Source organism: Lepisma saccharinum, chromosome 18, assembly GCF_977018435.1.
Source record: "Lepisma saccharinum chromosome 18, izLepSacc3.1, whole genome shotgun sequence".
Taxonomy (NCBI): Eukaryota; Metazoa; Arthropoda; class Insecta; order Zygentoma; family Lepismatidae; genus Lepisma; species Lepisma saccharinum.
Window position 1 is genome coordinate 14,664,648 of NC_139246.1, and position 17,952 is coordinate 14,682,599.

Genomic DNA, 17,952 nt, shown 5'->3' on the forward strand with positions numbered 1-17,952 from the left:
GATGAGAGCACTTGTCATTAACATGACAAGTTAAACGCTTAGCAGTGCGAAAGGCACAACTAAAATTAAACAGCTTAACAATGAGAAAAGACAATGGTCACTCATTGGGTTTTATGAGCCTTTGAACCTGACTCATGGCTGGGTTAGGATAATTACCTGTCTATCTGACGAATGAAGACAATTTCGAAGAATAAAATAAACTAAGTCCTCTCTAGGCTTCGTTGCTCGTTGACCAGGCCTCGCCTCACTTTCCCTCAACTCCTTTCTCCAAGCTCCTCTCTCTCCTCAATCCCAATCAAAAGTCAGTCCCTTCTCAGTCCGTCTCAGCTCTATATCACCCAGGCCATGGAGACCTTCCTCCATGCCGAATCGTGATTTTTACTACCTCTATTACAAACAGCTGACTCCATAGCCTGATGGAACTTCCTATATCCTGAATACATCAGGAAGTTTGCAAAACACAACACTGTGCATTATTTACATACCACAGATGTTGAGACAACTGAGATAAACAAGTGAATGCCCTGGTCAACATGAAGCATCGGAGAGGCTTTAAATAAAATATAATCTTATGGATTGATACGGTACCTAAAATACATATCTCAAACGATCGGTGTGAAACCAGCTATATTTTTGGAAAGGTGCTACACTTTAAAATCCGTTCCCTAATGATAACTTAGTATCGTCTTGACTCTCTCTCTCTTTCTCATTATCCACCCTCTCTCTCTCTGTTTCGCTTCTATATGTATCTTTCTTTAGGTGTGTCTCTCATGCCCTAATTTCTCTTCTTCCTGTCTCCCCCTCTCTTGTTTACTTTTCGTTCATTCTACATTTGTGCCTCTCACTTATGTAACTATCTTTTCTTTTTTCACTCTGTTCTTTGCTTATCGTCAGTAATGAATTCAGGGGGTGGCTCCCAGAATTGAAAAGTTCCTCCGTAAAATGTCAATAACCTGTTAGAGCATTCTGGCAATATCTAAGATGTTTGCCAACAGTGTTCACTTTGACTTTCTTTTCATTTACTTTAATCTAACGTAGAATGTACTTTTTCTAGCTTTTTCGTAATAATAAGCACTGTTACAGCCCTCTTTATAATTAGAAGTCTCAATTTATTAGCTGGACTTAACTCCCCTAAAAATGTCTTCCAGCACATAATAGTAATTAGTTTATCCTTGTAGTTAGCTAAGTAATTAACGCAATTAAAATTGATTGTGTTGCTGCGAATTTTAATAATGGACGATATTGAACTTGACGCCATCACGCAATGTACAGTGGGACACATGAGCATTACCGTGCAAATTGTCCATCACCATGTTCGTGCACTTTATTTGACCCAATAAAAGCTTCAAGAATTAAAAGAAAACTCAAAACAAGCTGTTGACAACTTCTGCACTAGCATACATAAAAATCCATCGCATAAAAACAGAAGATGTAACAGAAAATAATTAATGAAAATATTCATGGACAATTTGCCGAGCAATACTAGTAGATCCAACTGTACCCTGGGAAAAAAAATCCGGCAAACGATTTCTGTATGACTTCGGAAAAGGTAAAGAGTGCACATTCCTCATATGATCACGGTAATACTACTTTGAATCACTTCGGCAAAGAACATATGCATAATGCTTACCCGGCATGTTTTCAACGCAAGATCTGATCTCTTTACCAGTAATATGGTGCTATGAATTGTGGAGGAAATTGTTCACTGAATATCATCCGTTAAACTCAGCATGCCCGAAAAGAATTATATTTTCTCCTTAATGTGTCTGGAAATCAAACATTTTTTTAATGGTTTGACGGTAAACATAGCCTGTCCCTTTTATAACTATGTGCCATTTACACTTTTCTGTACATGGGAAACTTATATACATCAATTGTACACAGCATGTAACAACTTATCAAGTTCTATCTTAATAATTACTTTTCAAAATCACACTACACAACATATTTACAACAGAATATTTGATTAATAATATTAATATCATTAACCATTATGGACAAAGAAGTGAGCATAATTTCCTATTCCCTTTGTTCATTACTAGAGTACATTATGATCTTTGCTTGTTTGACAGTATGGTTTCACAAACATTGTCACATATGAACATCGTATGTTTTCACTGAAATGCTTTGGTGCAACCCCGAAAATGAGTAGTTGGCTGGAACATACTTCATTCGGCATTTTAAGATAGCGTGTTGTTTCAGGAAAGTCTGGAATAATGGTGCCAAGCAATCTAAGATCTTCAAGCAAGTGGGGATTAAGGGAGATTTTGACTACAATTTTTAAGGTAAAAGTTTGCAAATATGCTTGATAATTTCCTCATTATTAGGAAAAATTTGCAATTTTTTATTGTCTATGTTTTATCATTACATTTCGCATTAATCGTGAAAAAATACATATCTTGTTTTGAATTAAACAAAATCACTGTGTACAGATATTGCAACTTCGTGATAAAAGACATTAGCAATATGGCTTCAGTTCTGCAACTTCAGATTCCCATTTAGTGCAGCCATCATAGTTCATATACTTTCTAATGGTACATTCCATCTTAATTAATTTGTGCATTAATTGAATTGAAATAAGATATGTTATTGTAGCCTATTTAGATTTACTACATTGTTTCATTTGTTTGCCGTATATTTATGAATTAATGTTCGTTGATCTTTAATGTTAAAAAATGAACTTAAAAATGCGATGTAGGTTTGGACATGTAACCCCAGGCTCTGTTCCTTTCAAAATAAATGTCTATATCTTCATGTACAGTGGGACGCATAAATATTGCCAAGCAAATTGTACATCACCATTTTTATTTTCTTTGTTTTTACACAATGTTGGCCTCAAGAACTGAAACAAAATTCCAAAAAATCTGCTGATCTCCTATGAACCAACATAAGCAAAAATCTGTTCCTTATTCCGTGGATGTTCTTCCAAGGGACATTCATAAGATATTCAGGAAGAATGTTTACTGGATATTCCGTGGATCATTTTGGATGTGTCTTGGACATTCTGTAGATCATTTTTATATTTTGGACATCATTTTTGGATATGTGTTTATCATCAGTGCTACTTGATTCACGTGAATGTTATGTTATCTGGACATCTTTATTTAATTTGCGATAACAGAATGATACCACAGATAAAGATATATATCTTTATCTGTGATGATAGTATTCTCTACTAGAATTGAACCCAATGTGTACATAGTCCTGTCATTTTTCACACATTTTATTTACATATGAAAGAAACACCCCTAGAATACATTAGCGCATATTAAAGATCTCGCTCACACATATGTTGATAAATGTACGATCACTGTATACTGTGTCAGTATTTCTTTATCTCTTTCTCTCTCTCTCTCTCTCTTTATCTCTCTCTCTCTCTCACACACACACACGTCTGCAAATCCGAAAAATGTTTAACGTATATGCGCACACACACACACACACACACACACATACATAATAACCAAGGTATGCACTGAATTTCAGGTTATTCATTACGTTACTACTACGTGTAAGCACCGAAACTATTTCAATGAAAACTGTCATGGCGAGCGAACAGACAAAGACTCTTGGCACAGGAACTATTACCTGGCACATATGCGTGACTCGATTATGAACGACGCTCTTATGCCTTCTGGTGATGTTTGCAAGTCATGATTTAAGACTGCATCAGTATATTTGAGTCGTATCATATAGCTGAATTTCTAGATACATTTATGTCAATTTTTTAATAACATGTGGATATATACCACATATCCCATGCATATCCAGCATTGAAGATCCCATTGATATCCAGCATTGAAGATCACATGGATATTCAGCATTGAAGATCACATGGATATCTAGCATGGGAGATCCCATCGATATCAAGCATTGGAGATCTCATGGATATCCAGGATGAGAAATCGCATAGATGTTCAGGATTGGAGATCCTATGGCAATCCAAGACTGGATGTATGTCCAATAGATATCCAGGATTTGAGATCCTATGATTATTCAGGACTTCATATACCATGGTCGTCCAATGGACATCCATAATATCCATGCATTTCATCTCGACATTGTCGATTTTTGCTGTATTTGAAAGGTCCCATTTTATCCTGTTCCGGATACAGACACAGAATTTCTACACCCAAGAGAATCCCCTCTCAGTCAGGGTTGCCCTAAATCCAAGCCGCCATGTTTCAACTCCCGCGAGATCCATGTAGATTGTCTCAGATATTGTTTAAGTTGGTGTTAAACCCACTTCCCTTTGCTTGAAGGTATTGGAAGAATTGATCACACCGAAGGAGGATTTCATCGTCGATAGCATGTTCAACAGTGTCCGCCGTCTGGAGAGAACCTCCGACAACCTTGGCAATCTGTGCATAAAGTTGGTCGACGACCTGCTGGCCACCTGCGTTACCTTCTCAGAAGACACCAAGAACGACCTCAGCCAGGGACTGTGGAAGTACAGCGAGCGGGTGCGTCACAAGATACGCACCGCTTGCGCTGTGACGGACCGGCTGATGAGACACGGCGACATTGACGTGCAGGTGTACGCCAACTGCGCTCACGACCAGATGAAAAATTGGGAGGAACTTGTCAAGACCTTGCAGGTCAGGCTCGACGAGATGATCGACGACCATGTGACCTCAACGATGGCGAATCTCACCAGCGTGACGTCGCTGAGCGGTCACGAGATAGCCAGCAGGCTGAAGGACTCTTTAACAAACTTCAAGCAGGTGTTTGACGAGGCACAGGACCAGATTGAGACTGCCTTGAACAAAGAAGACGAGACGTACATCAAGAAAGATCTAGTGAAGGACTCGGCAGCCTACGTGGAGTCTATACTAGAAGAGAGCGAGTATCAGCTGAAAGAACAGCTCGACACGATACAGAGCAACACGGAGGAAGCGACTGAAATGCTGAAGCTCGCTGTGAACTCCTTGTTCGAGAAGTCTGAAACCACGAGCCAGGAAGTCGAGGCATTCGTCACGAAAATCAGGAACCAAGTTGAGGACAGGAAGTTCATTTTGGATGCAAAATCTCAGGACCAACTCTCTCAGCTTGCAAAGTACGTGCAGCAGGTGAGAGACTCCATGAAGAGTCAGTGTGCCATGCTCACCACGACCATTAGGGAGAAGATCAGCAAAGGTTTGGACAATATCAAGATGAAGACCAGCGCTGCGCGTGGGTTGTTACACATCGACTATGTCAAGTTTAAGAAGATCGTCGTGAGCAGCATGGTCACTATACAGGAAGGCTTTGAGTACCAGATCAACGCTGCCACATCTGCCATAGCTAGTGGAGACGTCAATCAGGAGGATATTTCAGAGAAGGTGGACATGTATTCCGAAACTATGGAGACTGCGACGAAAGATATTAAGGATTTCGTCACGGAAAAGGTGACGAACCTGCTTTTCTCTACACCTCTCGCAGATAAGACTGATAATGACTCTATACTTTTGTAAGACATCCCACTGTTCACATTTACTTCCTGGCTGAGAGAAGTAACGCTGTTTTCAGTTTTAATATCAGGCTATTGTAAAGAAATAAATCACTGTAACTTAGCCAATATGAATTACAGATCAAGTATACTTTTAATTTTAGAAAGAAAAAAACCCACTAAGTATGGTGATCAAGGCAGTCTTTATTTCAGTAAAGAAAAGAACAACAGGTGACATTTCAACGTTTGAGGCTCTTCCTCAGACTCAGGACCAAATTAAAATTATATATATATGAGGGGTGTTATAGCCGGAAACTGATAGAAAGTTGAGGGTCACAATTAAAACAAGCCAACCGCTGTTTGTATTCGATTCATTTTCTCAAACTATTTCAAGTACAATGTTCAACCCATTTCATTGGTTCAAGCAAAACACATAATTTTATGAGAGAAATTCCCATTGTAAGTTAATTATAGTAAATAATTAGTAATGCAAGTTCAAAACTCCAAAGTGGATGAGTAAGTTTAACTTAAAATGTCAATCATCCGAAAATAATAATAAGTTGTGAATTTATTTACTATTACTAATAATAATAACAGATTCTAGTACCATGTAGTAGTATTTAGCATAATTTCAGATTTTAAAAAAAGTTTTCTTATCGGTGAGTTGGCAACACTGCCTCTATATAGGAAGCAAATTACGTGATAACATCGTACGACGCAGTGGATAGTTTGACTGGGCCCCCATTTTCCTGGAGTCATACAACTACGTAGCTAGTAGTGAGAGCAATAGACCTCAGTAAATAATTATAAATTACAAGCAAATACATGTATATCTTTTCAATTTCAAGTTTATTACAACCAAAGAACCTTGACTTGGCACCTAAATTGAGTGTGTATGTGTTGAATAGACGAAATTAATTCTTTACATTACCACACGAAATATTATCGGCCATAAAGAAAGCTATGTTTGTTTCATTTGAGAAAAAAATAATAAAACCCTCATTTTAAGTAGTTTATTTTTAGCCCTAATGACCGATATATAGACTAACACGGACTATGATTAATTCATAGTTTAATTGAAAAACTTAACTGCAGTAGAATTTTCCCCAGTGTGTGGATAGCTTTACTACCTAACTCCGAGACCAAGTGATCGAGCGATTCTCCATGCTCGGATACGAGGTCTCGAGATTACGTAGTGTGACGTCAGAGCATGTGATGTAGCGTTGCCAAGTTTATCTTGCAGCTATGAAATGGGGGGGGGGGGGTGATAACATTCTGAAGCAAATTTATTGGTAAACTGATGCATATAACTGGTGGCGCATGATATGATACCCTATTTTGTTCTTGGCTATAAAACTATATTATAAAGAATCTTTCGATGAAACATATATCACATGAAAGGTTACACTTTGGAAAAATGTACTACTGCAATACATGCTCGATATGACCGTTGTTGTTACTGTTAATCTAAGTCAAGCGAACACCAATGTTACCAGTTAGCCTACGGAACGCAAGTTCCGTAATTTCACTGCAAACTTCGATAATTTTTTTATGAATCACTCGTGGATTCTCAGTTGCTCAAAAGTGCACATTTTGTTTGTTAACCACACCATCCAAATGAAAGTGTGCCTCATCAGAAAACAAACGTTTTTCAGTATTGCGTTGTTATCCTCAGCCCAATGAACGAAGGCCATTCTCTGCTGTTTGTGTTAATTTGTGAGGTTTTGCACCACGTTAATCTTGTAAGGATACATATGGAGATAATTTTTTAAGAATCCGTTGAACAGAGCGTCTTATTGCTGCTTTCCTAGCCGATTTACCGGGACTCTTGCACATAGGGACTCGAACAGCTTCAATATTCTCAGGCGACTGCACAGGTTTGGGACGGTTCGATTCCAATACTGTTCCTTCCATTGTGGATCGTTTTTCTAGAGGGGGCTCACAGAGTGTGGAAATGTGCAGGAAAACGCCTCTGAATGACAACAATGCTTTTTGTTTAAGCAAAAATTAGCACAGTTGATGATCGCTGTTGCGTTGTAAGTCTTCTTGTCCGCCATGTTGTCTACTCTAACCCCCTAGCGGCAGAATCATGAATTACGCTTCACGTTTCATCACGCGACTTTTCCAACGACTACTGCAACTGCTGATGACGCACATGACGTGATTCCTCTTCTCAGATCCGAAAGAAATAAAAAACAAAAGCAAATGAGGTATCATTTCGTGCGCCACCATGTGATTGGAGAAGATTATGTACACAACAATCAATATTGATCAATATTTTGAACGAATTTTAATTATTGCAATTCTCAAGTATCGGTATCTGTTCCAAGTGGTATCGGCTCGGCCATAGGTAGGATCGTGAACGAACGGGGCAAAGGATTTTTTAGATTTATTTTCTTCCAAACTGACAATAATATGAATTTAATAATCTTAACTCTTTTCCAACATTTTCTCTCTTTGGTCACGTTTCTACCGCTGCTATAAACAAAAAGTAGCCCTTGAACCAACAAGGAAAAGGTAACATACTGCGAAAGTCACGCACACATCCAGTAAACCAAGTTCAAGGCCAAATTGCCAGAAGAACGTCCAAAAAGACAAAAAGCAAGTTATTGGCCTGTTGACGCAATCAATGCGACAGATTTTGTACCGTCATTAATTCACCCAGTAGCTCGGGACCAACACAGAATAACTAGAATTAGAACAATGATATTTTATCATCTTAGTATCGTACGTCAACAATCAATGTCATTACCTTAAACACTTTCTCCAGCACGAGCTGGAAAGTTGCGAAAAATTTCCCCCTGAATTGCCAAGGCGGGATATCCTCCGTTTATAACCGGAAGAAAACAAAAGCTTTACAAGGGGACCAATGAGGAAGTGGTCTATTCCTTTATATAGGTGTCATATCAACATATTCCGTTAGTGCTTCACGTAAAGTTGTCAACTTTTCTACCTCAAAACTTCAGGAAACTTAATCATGGGTAAGTAATCGGTTGTTGTGTCAGTTTGTACAGAATGTTCAATCATTACCTTCTCAATCTGAAAGCCTGATGGCTTGCTCTGGTCACGTGACTAAGCGTCAGCAACTGAAGGCGAGATAGCCGCCATGTTTGAGTTGTTTCTTGGGAATCAATGTTGGACTTCTTTAGTGAATATGTTCAGTTTCAAAATATGCTTAATGAAATAAAGTTATACAACTGGGCCAAATTAATACATGTATATATTTACATTCGTATTTTACTCCGTTTTTATGATTCTTTAGGCTAATCGGAAGCTAATGGAAGAAGATATGCTATGAATTCAAATACAAGGGTACGATGTATAACAAGAACTTTGATGAAATATTGGTGTGTAAAATTATCCAAGATTTATATTACTTATGTTTCAACACAAATGCTTTTACACAGAAAGCATTTTATTAGCTATGTTAATATGAACTACAAGTGTAGTAAATTTTATAAAATTGTTTCATGTGAATTGTTATTTTATATTTTGTCTTTGTGAAGCTTCGATCAGTGGCGGCTGGCCAAGTGCAACAAGTGCAGATGTTTTCACCTAATTTTCAAATTAATATTGACATTTTTCATTTGCTTGTTAAATTAAACTATTTCCCAGCAGAACGCACACGATAATACTCAAATAACACGCCGCTCGGCGCTACGCACGTATTGAGTTCGTCCCAACCCAAGAGCAAACACCGCTAGGTTGCGGAAAACTTAGCCGGTTGTCATGGCAACGGTGACGTCACCTAGCGATGGCCTTCAACAGGTGTCGCCTTCTAGATGAAGCAGTTCTCTCGTCGGAGAAAACATCGCATCCAGTGCTTGTGGCAAAATCTTCGCGTTCTCGCGAGATCTTGTTCCGCGTGTGTGTTTCGCGTTTCCTATCGTGTGTTGTGTTCATGTGTTGAGCTGTGGTTTCTACAATGAACCCAGTAAATGACTTAGTGTGTAATTTGTTGCAGACACCATTTTCCAGATGGACGGATGAAGACAAAAAAGACGTTTTAAATTGGGGGGGGGGGGGCACTGGCACTTACTATTTGTTTTCATTGCCTATAAATATACTTCTTCACCTGTTATTTTAGGCACGAGCCGCTACTGGCTTCGATGTTCGTAATTTTGATTATGAAATCAGTGATAATGTTTCATAATTCACTAAAATTCTTCACGATTTTATTAACAGAGTGTAAACACAGTGTAAGGAAATATTCCAAATGAATGCTAAGATGGAAATATTAATCTGTTTTTGTTTTTTCAATGAAAATGTTGAAACTTAAGTTATTGTCACAACTCTTTCTTTGTGCTATGGTAGGAAATTTTGTGATGGCCATAGTGACTTCCTGAATTTTGGTGTAAATATTCAATATTCTACTATTATCTTCTAACTATATTCATCGGGAGGGTAAATGTCAAAATTTAACATCATAAAAGAAATAAATATACCTTAATTCTATACGATAAAAATACGACAATGGGTTTACAGCGTTCAGACGATCGCCTCCAGATGATGACGTCTTGACTGAGCGCTGCGGCCTGAACCTCAAGATGGTCTTGGTTCAATCGAGAATCGACCTTAGCCTCACTTGGAATCGAACCAAGGCGTTGTCAGCTTTGAGCAGTGACGTCGTCAGCAGCTAGATATTTTGGTGCCCTAGTCAGGATTGAGGATTGGTGCCCCTTTCCCTCCCTCAGTACGAAGCACCGACATTATATGCACGTTCTTGGGTATTTTCTTCTTGTGCAATGGTTTGTGATTTGTGTTATTTACGCCGGCCCCCGTGGCGGATAGTCGACCTCCGTCGTGAAATGGTTAGCATAGCGTGCTACGAAGCCAGGGGTCCCGGGTTTGAATCCCGGCCTGGGCATGGATGTTTGTGGGTGTCCATTCATCATATCATCACTCATTCCCATCTTCACAAATTAGCCAAAAGTGGCACAAAAGCGAAGTAAAACAAAGGAAATCAATCAATCATTGTGATATTTAACAATAATAATAATAATCTCTCTTCCACAATCCTACCTAGAGGTGTGAAGATCTTAAAGCACTAATAGAGTGACGTGGGGTCAGCACGTCGAATCCTCACCCGTTATAGGAGATTTCCGAGAGCGGGTTACGCTACTCACTCGTAGCTCCCAAATTTCCTCACGATGGTGGGTTGCCACCGGTCCCATACAGAGGCCGAGAACCCAGGTGGACTCGAACCTATGCCGTCCTGCAGTCAGAATCCAAAGTATAGCGCCTTTGACCGCACGGTCATGGAGGAGGACCATTGTGATATTTACACCCTACAAATTTTGAAATGATGAAACAAAGAAAACCCATTAAAAATAATATAGGTTATATTATATATTCGTAGTTTGATAGATTCGTAGTTTGCATTTCTGATTAAAGAAAAGTTTATCATATTTAAGGATATTTCAGTTCCAAGTGTCTCAAGAACATCTTTAAAAGTACTATTACTACTACCTTCGGAAATAGAAAATTCCAGCAGCAGTGAGAATATAAGCCTAAAAGTATAAGAAGAGAGACGTTCATTGTTCAGTATGTTCTCAGTAGAAAAAAAATTAACTACGCTTTATCAGTAAACTTGAAAAAAAAGTAACAGTTATTAACTATGTATTACACCTTATTCTAAGTAATATTTACAAAATATTTATCTCCGTTGAATATTCTGACTTCATTGTCCTCTTAAAAAAATCTTTTTATGTCGCCCTCTGCGCATATCGGCGTAATCTTCAACCGCCAGCGTACCACTCGCTATTAACGTAAGGGTTTTGATTTGATTTGATTTAGTGTATTTTACTTCGCGTTTTATGCCTCTTGGCTAATTTGCGAAGATGGGGATGAGTGATGAAATGATGAAATTGATGAATGGACATTCACAAACAACCAAGCCCGACCGGGATTCGAACCCGGGGCCCTTGGCGTCGCAGCGCGATGTGCTAACCACTCGGCCACAGGGTCGGGCTATTAACGTAAGGAGATGAACAAAAGAATACACAAACGACTGATATTAAGGAATAGCAATACAACATGATTTATTTTTTTTTGCACATCAAAATGGTAACAATACTAATGCATTGTTTTCTTTATCTGCAGGAAAGATGACAATGATCTTTTCACTGTTCATTGTAGTCATTGTGATATCACAAGCAAGTGCGCAAGGAGGTAAGCATTCGATAGCTACAATGAGCACATTGTCCATTAATTCGACTGTGAAATGGTTTGGTTTGAGTTGTTGTTTTAAGTCCACTTTTTGCACAGTAAGGCTAATCGGGACTGGACCTACAGTTTAAAGTGGGATCCGAACCACTTGGGCCTCCACCGGGTATCGAACCCGGAACCCCTTGATTACAAGGCAAGACTGTGAAATGGTACTGCCGTAAGGTTGCTATAGTTTCAGCCTTGGTGGTGCCACTTTAGTCTTTGTTGCAAACAATTCTCAAACTATGAAACCAAATAACTTCAGTTGAGATACTACAAAACATTTGAACATAAATAACTTTCAAATACCAGAAAAAAAATCATAATTTTCTGAACCTTAGTGACACTAGTTCGTAATTAGTATGTAATGTTATTGCAAATCCTGTATTGTCTACTTCCTCTAATACTGTTCCTATTCTGACACTACGTTTTGAGAGAGTACTTCTTGTCCAGGGGTCCCGGGTTCGAATTCCGGCTTGGGAATGGACGTTTGTGAGTGTCCATTAATTTCCAACATGTCATCACTCATTCCCATCGCAAATTAGCCAAAAGTGGCACAAAAGGCGAAGTAAAATAAAGCAAATGAATCAGTCAAAGCACCCTTTGTCTTGCCTTCAAACGAACAATTTCCTTTTGCTAGTGGAGCCTTCGAGAGACCTGTGATTTTGCTACAACTCTGGTGTTCTAATCAACTACCGGTACTACACAGTACCATTCTATATTATTTTTTGTTTCATTTAAAGTTACTCTATCTTTCTTCTCTATCTCTTTTCTCTATCAATTGCTATAATTGTCTCCCCCTCCCATCTCTCTCTCTCTCTCTTTCTCTCTCTCGGTCTCTTTCTTACTTCATCTGTTTACCTAGCGCTCTCTTTCCCCCATTGTTTCTATATTTTTAGCTTTTCTTCCTCTCTTCTCTATCTCATTTCTTTCTTATTTCATTTTCCTCTCATTGATTTGCTTTTCTTTCTATGTTCTCTATCTCCTTTCTTTCTTATTACATTTTTTCCTCTCATTGATTTCCTTTTCTTTCTATGTTCTCTATCTCCTTTCTTTCTTATTTATTTTTCCTCTCATTGATTTGCTTTTCTTTCTCTGTTCTCTATCTCCTTTCTTTCTTATTTCATTTTCCTCTCATTGATTTGCTTCTCATCCTCTGTTCTCTATCTCCTTTCTTTTTCATTGAATTTTTTCCTCTCATTGATTTTATTTTCTTCTTCTGTTCTCTATCTCCTGTCTTTCTTATTTAATTTTTTCCTCTCATTGATTTGCTTTTCTTCGTCTATTCTCTATCTCCTTTCTTTCTTATTTATTTTTCCTCTCATAGATTTGCTTTTCTTCCTCTGTTCTCTATCTCCTTTCTTTCTTATTTCATTTTTTCCTCTCATAGATTTGCTTTTCTTCCGCTGTTCCCTACCATTTTCTTTCTTATTTCATTTTTCCTCTGATTTTCTTTTCTTCCTCTGTTCTCTATATCCTTTCGTTCTTATTTCATTTTGTCCTCTCGTTGATTTCCTTCCTCTGGGATGACTCATACCGTTTCGGTCCACAGCTACAGCCTAACCGAGATAAGAATGCCCCCGGCAAACTCGCAAACTAAAATGCACCGTCAATTGTTTTCTCGTCTCGTTTCCTCCTTTGTCGTGCCTCTGAGCCCTTCGTCTACAGCTCCTTAGGGGAATTATTGTGTTGGTATAGCTGTATGCTTGATATGCTTTTCTTGCTATTGTATTACACACTCAATTTATTTGTATTAAATCAAACACACTGATTTTTATTTTTATATTTAAACTTCAGTAACTTACAATAGAATCAACGAGTTATCATGACATCAACAGTACAAAAATATTAAAAATATGAACCTATCAACATTCCCCTGGGTTTGCTAAAGAACAATTCTGCCTTGTATTCAAGGGGTCCCGGGTTCGATACCCGGTGGAGGCACATAGTGGTTTGGATTCCACTTTAAGCACCAACTCAAACCAAAAGAACAATTCTACCCAGGATCATGTCTATCAGGGGATTTATCTTATCTCGTAGACCTTGTTGGAAATCCTGTTGCAGAAGGTTATTGCTTATGATGTAACTTCAAACATCCTGGTTCCTCCCGGACTTGCATATATCCTGTTATTTTCCTCATTGCTCATATTGCGTTTCTGTACACAAGGTAATGCTCTACATTAGTCTATGTCATGCGCTTAACTTGGGGCCTAATTTTGAGGAGGCAGACAACTTGGGGCCTAATTTTGAAGAGGCAGAATCAGATTTGAGGCTTAACTTTTGGAGGAAGACATTCGAAAATTTTCCATCTCATAAGAAATAGCGTTGAGGATTATTTCTAAGTAACTGTGAAGTTTGCGAAATCACAAATCTTATTCTACATTACCTTGCTTCTTAGATCTTCTAACTTGTCCCTAAGATCTCTCTTGCCCTCGCTAAGTTACGCCTATGGTCTATGTCAACACTTGATGGAACTCACCATCAAACCCTTCTGCACAGTGTTTCGAATATCCATCGTTCCATTTCCTACACTCACATTTATACTGGAAATCATTGGCTATCAGAAAAAAAAATCCTCTTGTGCAATGTCCAAGGTTAACTTTAAAAATAGAGTGTGATAATTGTCCTGCTATAACTCATTTTTCATATTGCTTCTCTCGTGTATCTTCTTCTCTGAAGGTAACCAGGTTCTCTGTGGTAAGTTTGCATTTATTCACATGGAATGAGATATTAATTGCTTGTATGGTGACATGGATTAAAAAAAAAAGGAATGTCTCGACTCTTTTTTAATAGTTGTGAATGACATTTTAAAAACTTTCTATTGTAATACTTTAATAAAATATATTTACTTCCATTTCTGAAAAGGTGTTAATTTAAATTATCTTCCAAGAATTATGAGATTTTTATATTTTTATTTTTTTTGTGTTCCGATGTTCTTACACTTGATTCTACATTTTAGCAGGGGGAAGCGGGAGCTGCTTAGACCCTTGCTTGAGGTTTCAGTGCCCAAGAGGTCAGCGGTGTGTTAGTCAGCGGGTGACATGTGTAAGGTCTCCCTGTTGTCCAGTTCCTAACTGCGTTCGCGCCAACACTGGTGGTTAGTGTATCAGAAATATTGTATTGTTAAAATACGAGGGTAGTTTGAAAAGTAAGGTAAACAAGCAGAGATGGCTGCACCCTAATCAAAATCGATGCACGGTCGATAAGTTTGGTCCTTCAAACGAACCCTTGCAGAGTTTGAGTCAAGTGCGTTGTGAGCTTATTGTTTGATCACGCGATGTAGATTAATGTGCAAGCGCTTTAAAAAATCATGTACAAAACCACCATGGCAATGCACCTGTTTACACCTCAATGGTTTCCATGAACTTAAATTCGAATTGTTTGATCATCCACCCTATTAGCCCGATCTAGCTACCTCTGATTTCCATTTGTTCCCTAACCTCAAAGATGGCTCGGAGAACGATTTTCCGATAACGATGAAGTGATCCATGCTGCAAACGGCTATTTTGCAGACCAGGAGGATTCATTTTGTAAACAATAACCTCACAACGCACTGGGCTGAAACTCTGCAAGGGCTCGTTTGAAGGATAAAACTTATCGACCGTGTATCGATTTCGATTATGGTGCTGCCATCTCTGTTTCGGTTTACTTACTTTTCAAACTACCCTCGTACATGCAGCAAAACTAGCTCGCTTTAAAAATACATTCTCACACAAATATGTGTGTTTGTCTGTGTGTGTTTGTTCCCTCAAAGGGGAACAAAAAACTAAAAATTCAGGTGCTCATTGATATTGGAGATCCTTCTCACATCTTGCTTTGTAGACATAAAATACGATTTTGACAGGGATAATCCTGAAGCAGGAAAGAGTTCAGCATTTTGTGAAATTGAAGTTATTTTAGTAATTTCAGATCCTTGGACGGTTATTCTTCAAAGCATGCCATGCACTATATGGAAACCATGTTTTCTTCAACCTTCTCGACTTGAGAGAACTGACAAGAAATAGAAGTTTCACAAACATTGTAGTATATTGATATGAATTTCATCAGAGGAATGCATTTCTGAAGTTCCTTTTCTTGTCTCTTGGAGCATCAGCACTCACTCATATGAAGAGTCTTTTCAGTGAAGCCTGGTTCGTGTCCTGCTGTGCTGCCAGGACAAGGAGGCATCTGCATCTCGGAGTGTTCCAGTGACGGTGACTGCCGGGGGAACCTCAAATGCTGCAGCAATGGGTGTGGAACGACGTGCGAAGCTCCTTCTAGTGGCGGAGGTAATAAATGAGACAGGGTCTATTAATTTGTTCGTTGAGTTGAAGGCTTCCTGGTAACAACTTATGAGATTTTCTTTTCGTGAGATCTGCCTTTGGAGACCAAACTTTACACTCTTCATCAGGGTTTGAAAATTATGCGATGTTAATTGGGCATTATGAATTGTCTAGTGTGAATTTTCTTTTTGCAAGTGGCGGGAATCGAATATGTGATAGCCCTGTGATTTTTTCTATAAATCCGGTGCCTTAACCAATTTCTCCACGGCGTCCTCCGAATTTCACCTGAAAAGCTGCTGTCACGGTAAGATCTTGTGATTTAACTCCTCATCCTCAAATCATGGAGGTATCACCGTTCAGTCCCGTGCAACATATCCGATTTCTTCTTTTTTTGCATCAAAGAAGGGCATCGTTTTTTCCGTCAGGAAGTCTATACCCTGTATCAGCTAACTATAGAGCAGAACCATGCATAGCGGCAGAGGAGGAGGAGGGGAATCGAGTAGTGAAAGCGCAGTGTTGCCAACCGTACGGTCCTGACCTTAGTCCGTACGCTAAATGCACCGCTTATCAAAATTTGCACTTGCAGTTTTATCCCTAATATTTCCCTAAGAAATTCGTAAACCAAGCGTACGGATCTGGAGACAAAAATACGGTCCGTTTGCCATGTGCGTACGGCATTGTCGCTTTCAAGTTTGCAACGCTGACAGAGCGAAGCAGGGAAATCGGGTAACTCCCGACCCCCATTACGCAATCCAGTTTCTCTCACTGCCCATTGGTGGAGCCGTCTCGCGTCACTACTTGCGCAGAGACTTGTTCTCGTTCGCCTGGTCTACAGTTAGCTGGTACGGGGTTTAACTTTAGGTTGTAATAGTGAACCTGTACTGCATGCAATGCATAGTGGATAAGCCGGACCCTGTGGCGGAGTGGTTAGCTCATCGCGCTGCAAAGCTAGGGGTCCCGGGTTCGAATCCCGCTCGGGCTTGGATGTTTCTGAATGTCCATTCATCAATTTCATCATTTCATCACTCATTCCCATCTTCGCAAATTAGCCAAGAGGCACAAAACGCGAAGTAAAATAAACTAAATCAATCAATCAAGCATAGTGGATAAGAATTTGCCTTTCTCGAGAGTCCGTAGTGTCGAGACGAACCATCAACGAGCATATTGAGAAAAGTTGTTCGTCTTGATATCCTTTACAAGCTGTGAAAGTTTGTCCGTGTTGTAGGGAAACACCCTGTATATATCGTTTCTGTGAGTTAAGGTCTTGTGCAAACCCATTCTGATTTTCTCCCCCTTTCCACGTACGGTCTTAAGCCCCGTATCACGTATACCGCAAGAATGTCAGGAAAATGTTTCTCTTGCCATAGGATGGTTATTACATTACATACTATTTATTTCAGTTAAAGCAGGTTCCTGTCCCCGGGTGCGACCAGGTCAATTTGGGATCTGCATTGATGCGTGCCGATCCGACAACTCGTGTCCCGGTGTACAGAAATGTTGTAGCAATGGGTGCGGACGTACATGTCAGATTCCAAGAAGATAAATGCTGCATAATCGTCTAGTTCTGCTGTGATTATAATATTATATTTCACGAATATATGCACTATTTATGTATAATGTTATAAATATTATATTAGCGCGTTCGGGAAGTAGATTTTGCAAGTTAATATTTGTTCGTATAGTTGCATTAAGATTACTAAAAATTACAAGACACCTGTAAAATATGTAATTTAATCATTGTTGAAATAAACTATAATATTGCCTTGTACTTTGAACTTTTTTCTTTTTCCTATAATGACATTCTGTAGAATGCTATTTCCTCAATGTAATTTTTGTTCAAGAAAGGGTAGTTGTTCTAATTTTCCAGGTATAATGATACACTCTGCAAAATATTTACTTGCAAAGAACCTTAGATAGTTGTTTAAATACAGTACAAGAAAATCTTGTAATTTTTCCAGGTAAAATTAAAGATATAACGCAGGATATTGTTTTGTACTACATGTAGATATTTACCCTAAATCTTATATTGATATATTATTATTAATAATTAGTAGT

At 38.7% G+C, this 17,952-nt stretch overlaps 2 protein-coding genes across 5 annotated transcripts in view; both read left to right on the forward strand.

The window, feature by feature from the left end:
- LOC146001862 (uncharacterized) overlaps positions 1-5,526 on the forward strand; it is a 16,390-nt gene extending 10,864 nt beyond the window's left edge. Inside the window, exons 1-2 of one of the 2 annotated variants that reach the window (XM_083139569.1) lie at positions 2,207-2,285; positions 4,263-5,526. In XM_083139569.1, coding sequence (XP_082995695.1) covers positions 2,217-2,285; positions 4,263-5,453 — 1,260 coding nt within the window. In that variant the 5' untranslated portion in view covers positions 2,207-2,216 and the 3' untranslated portion in view covers positions 5,454-5,526. Of the gene's footprint in view, positions 1-2,206; positions 2,286-4,262 lie in introns of those variants that run through there. The other variant, XM_083139570.1, reaches the window with a different exon arrangement.
- A 2,750-nt stretch (positions 5,527-8,276) lies between these two features.
- LOC146001863 (waprin-Phi2-like) lies at positions 8,277-17,641 on the forward strand. Of its 3 annotated transcripts, XM_083139571.1 has the most exons (5): positions 8,277-8,409; positions 11,531-11,599; positions 14,595-14,732; positions 15,757-15,903; positions 17,298-17,633. In XM_083139571.1, exons 1-5 carry the CDS (start codon positions 8,406-8,408, stop codon positions 17,438-17,440), a joined length of 501 nt encoding a protein of 166 aa, XP_082995697.1. In that variant the 5' UTR covers positions 8,277-8,405; the 3' UTR covers positions 17,441-17,633. The 3 variants fall into 3 exon arrangements, with proteins under 3 accessions (XP_082995697.1, XP_082995700.1, XP_082995698.1); XM_083139574.1 differs by lacking the exon at positions 15,757-15,903 and having other exon boundaries at positions 17,298-17,641; XM_083139572.1 differs by lacking the exon at positions 14,595-14,732 and having other exon boundaries at positions 17,298-17,634.
- Positions 17,642-17,952: the final 311 nt, after the last annotated feature.

What these genes read in the sequence shown, in the direction of transcription:
- LOC146001863 (XM_083139571.1), top strand. An exon ending in ACAAGCAAGTGCGCAAGGAG is followed by an intron (nt 11,600 to 14,594) that starts GTAAGCATTCGA and finishes TCTACATTTTAG; the next exon opens with CAGGGGGAAGCGGGAGCTGC. An exon ending in CGTTCGCGCCAACACTGGTG is followed by an intron (nt 14,733 to 15,756) that starts GTTAGTGTATCA and finishes GAGTCTTTTCAG; the next exon opens with TGAAGCCTGGTTCGTGTCCT.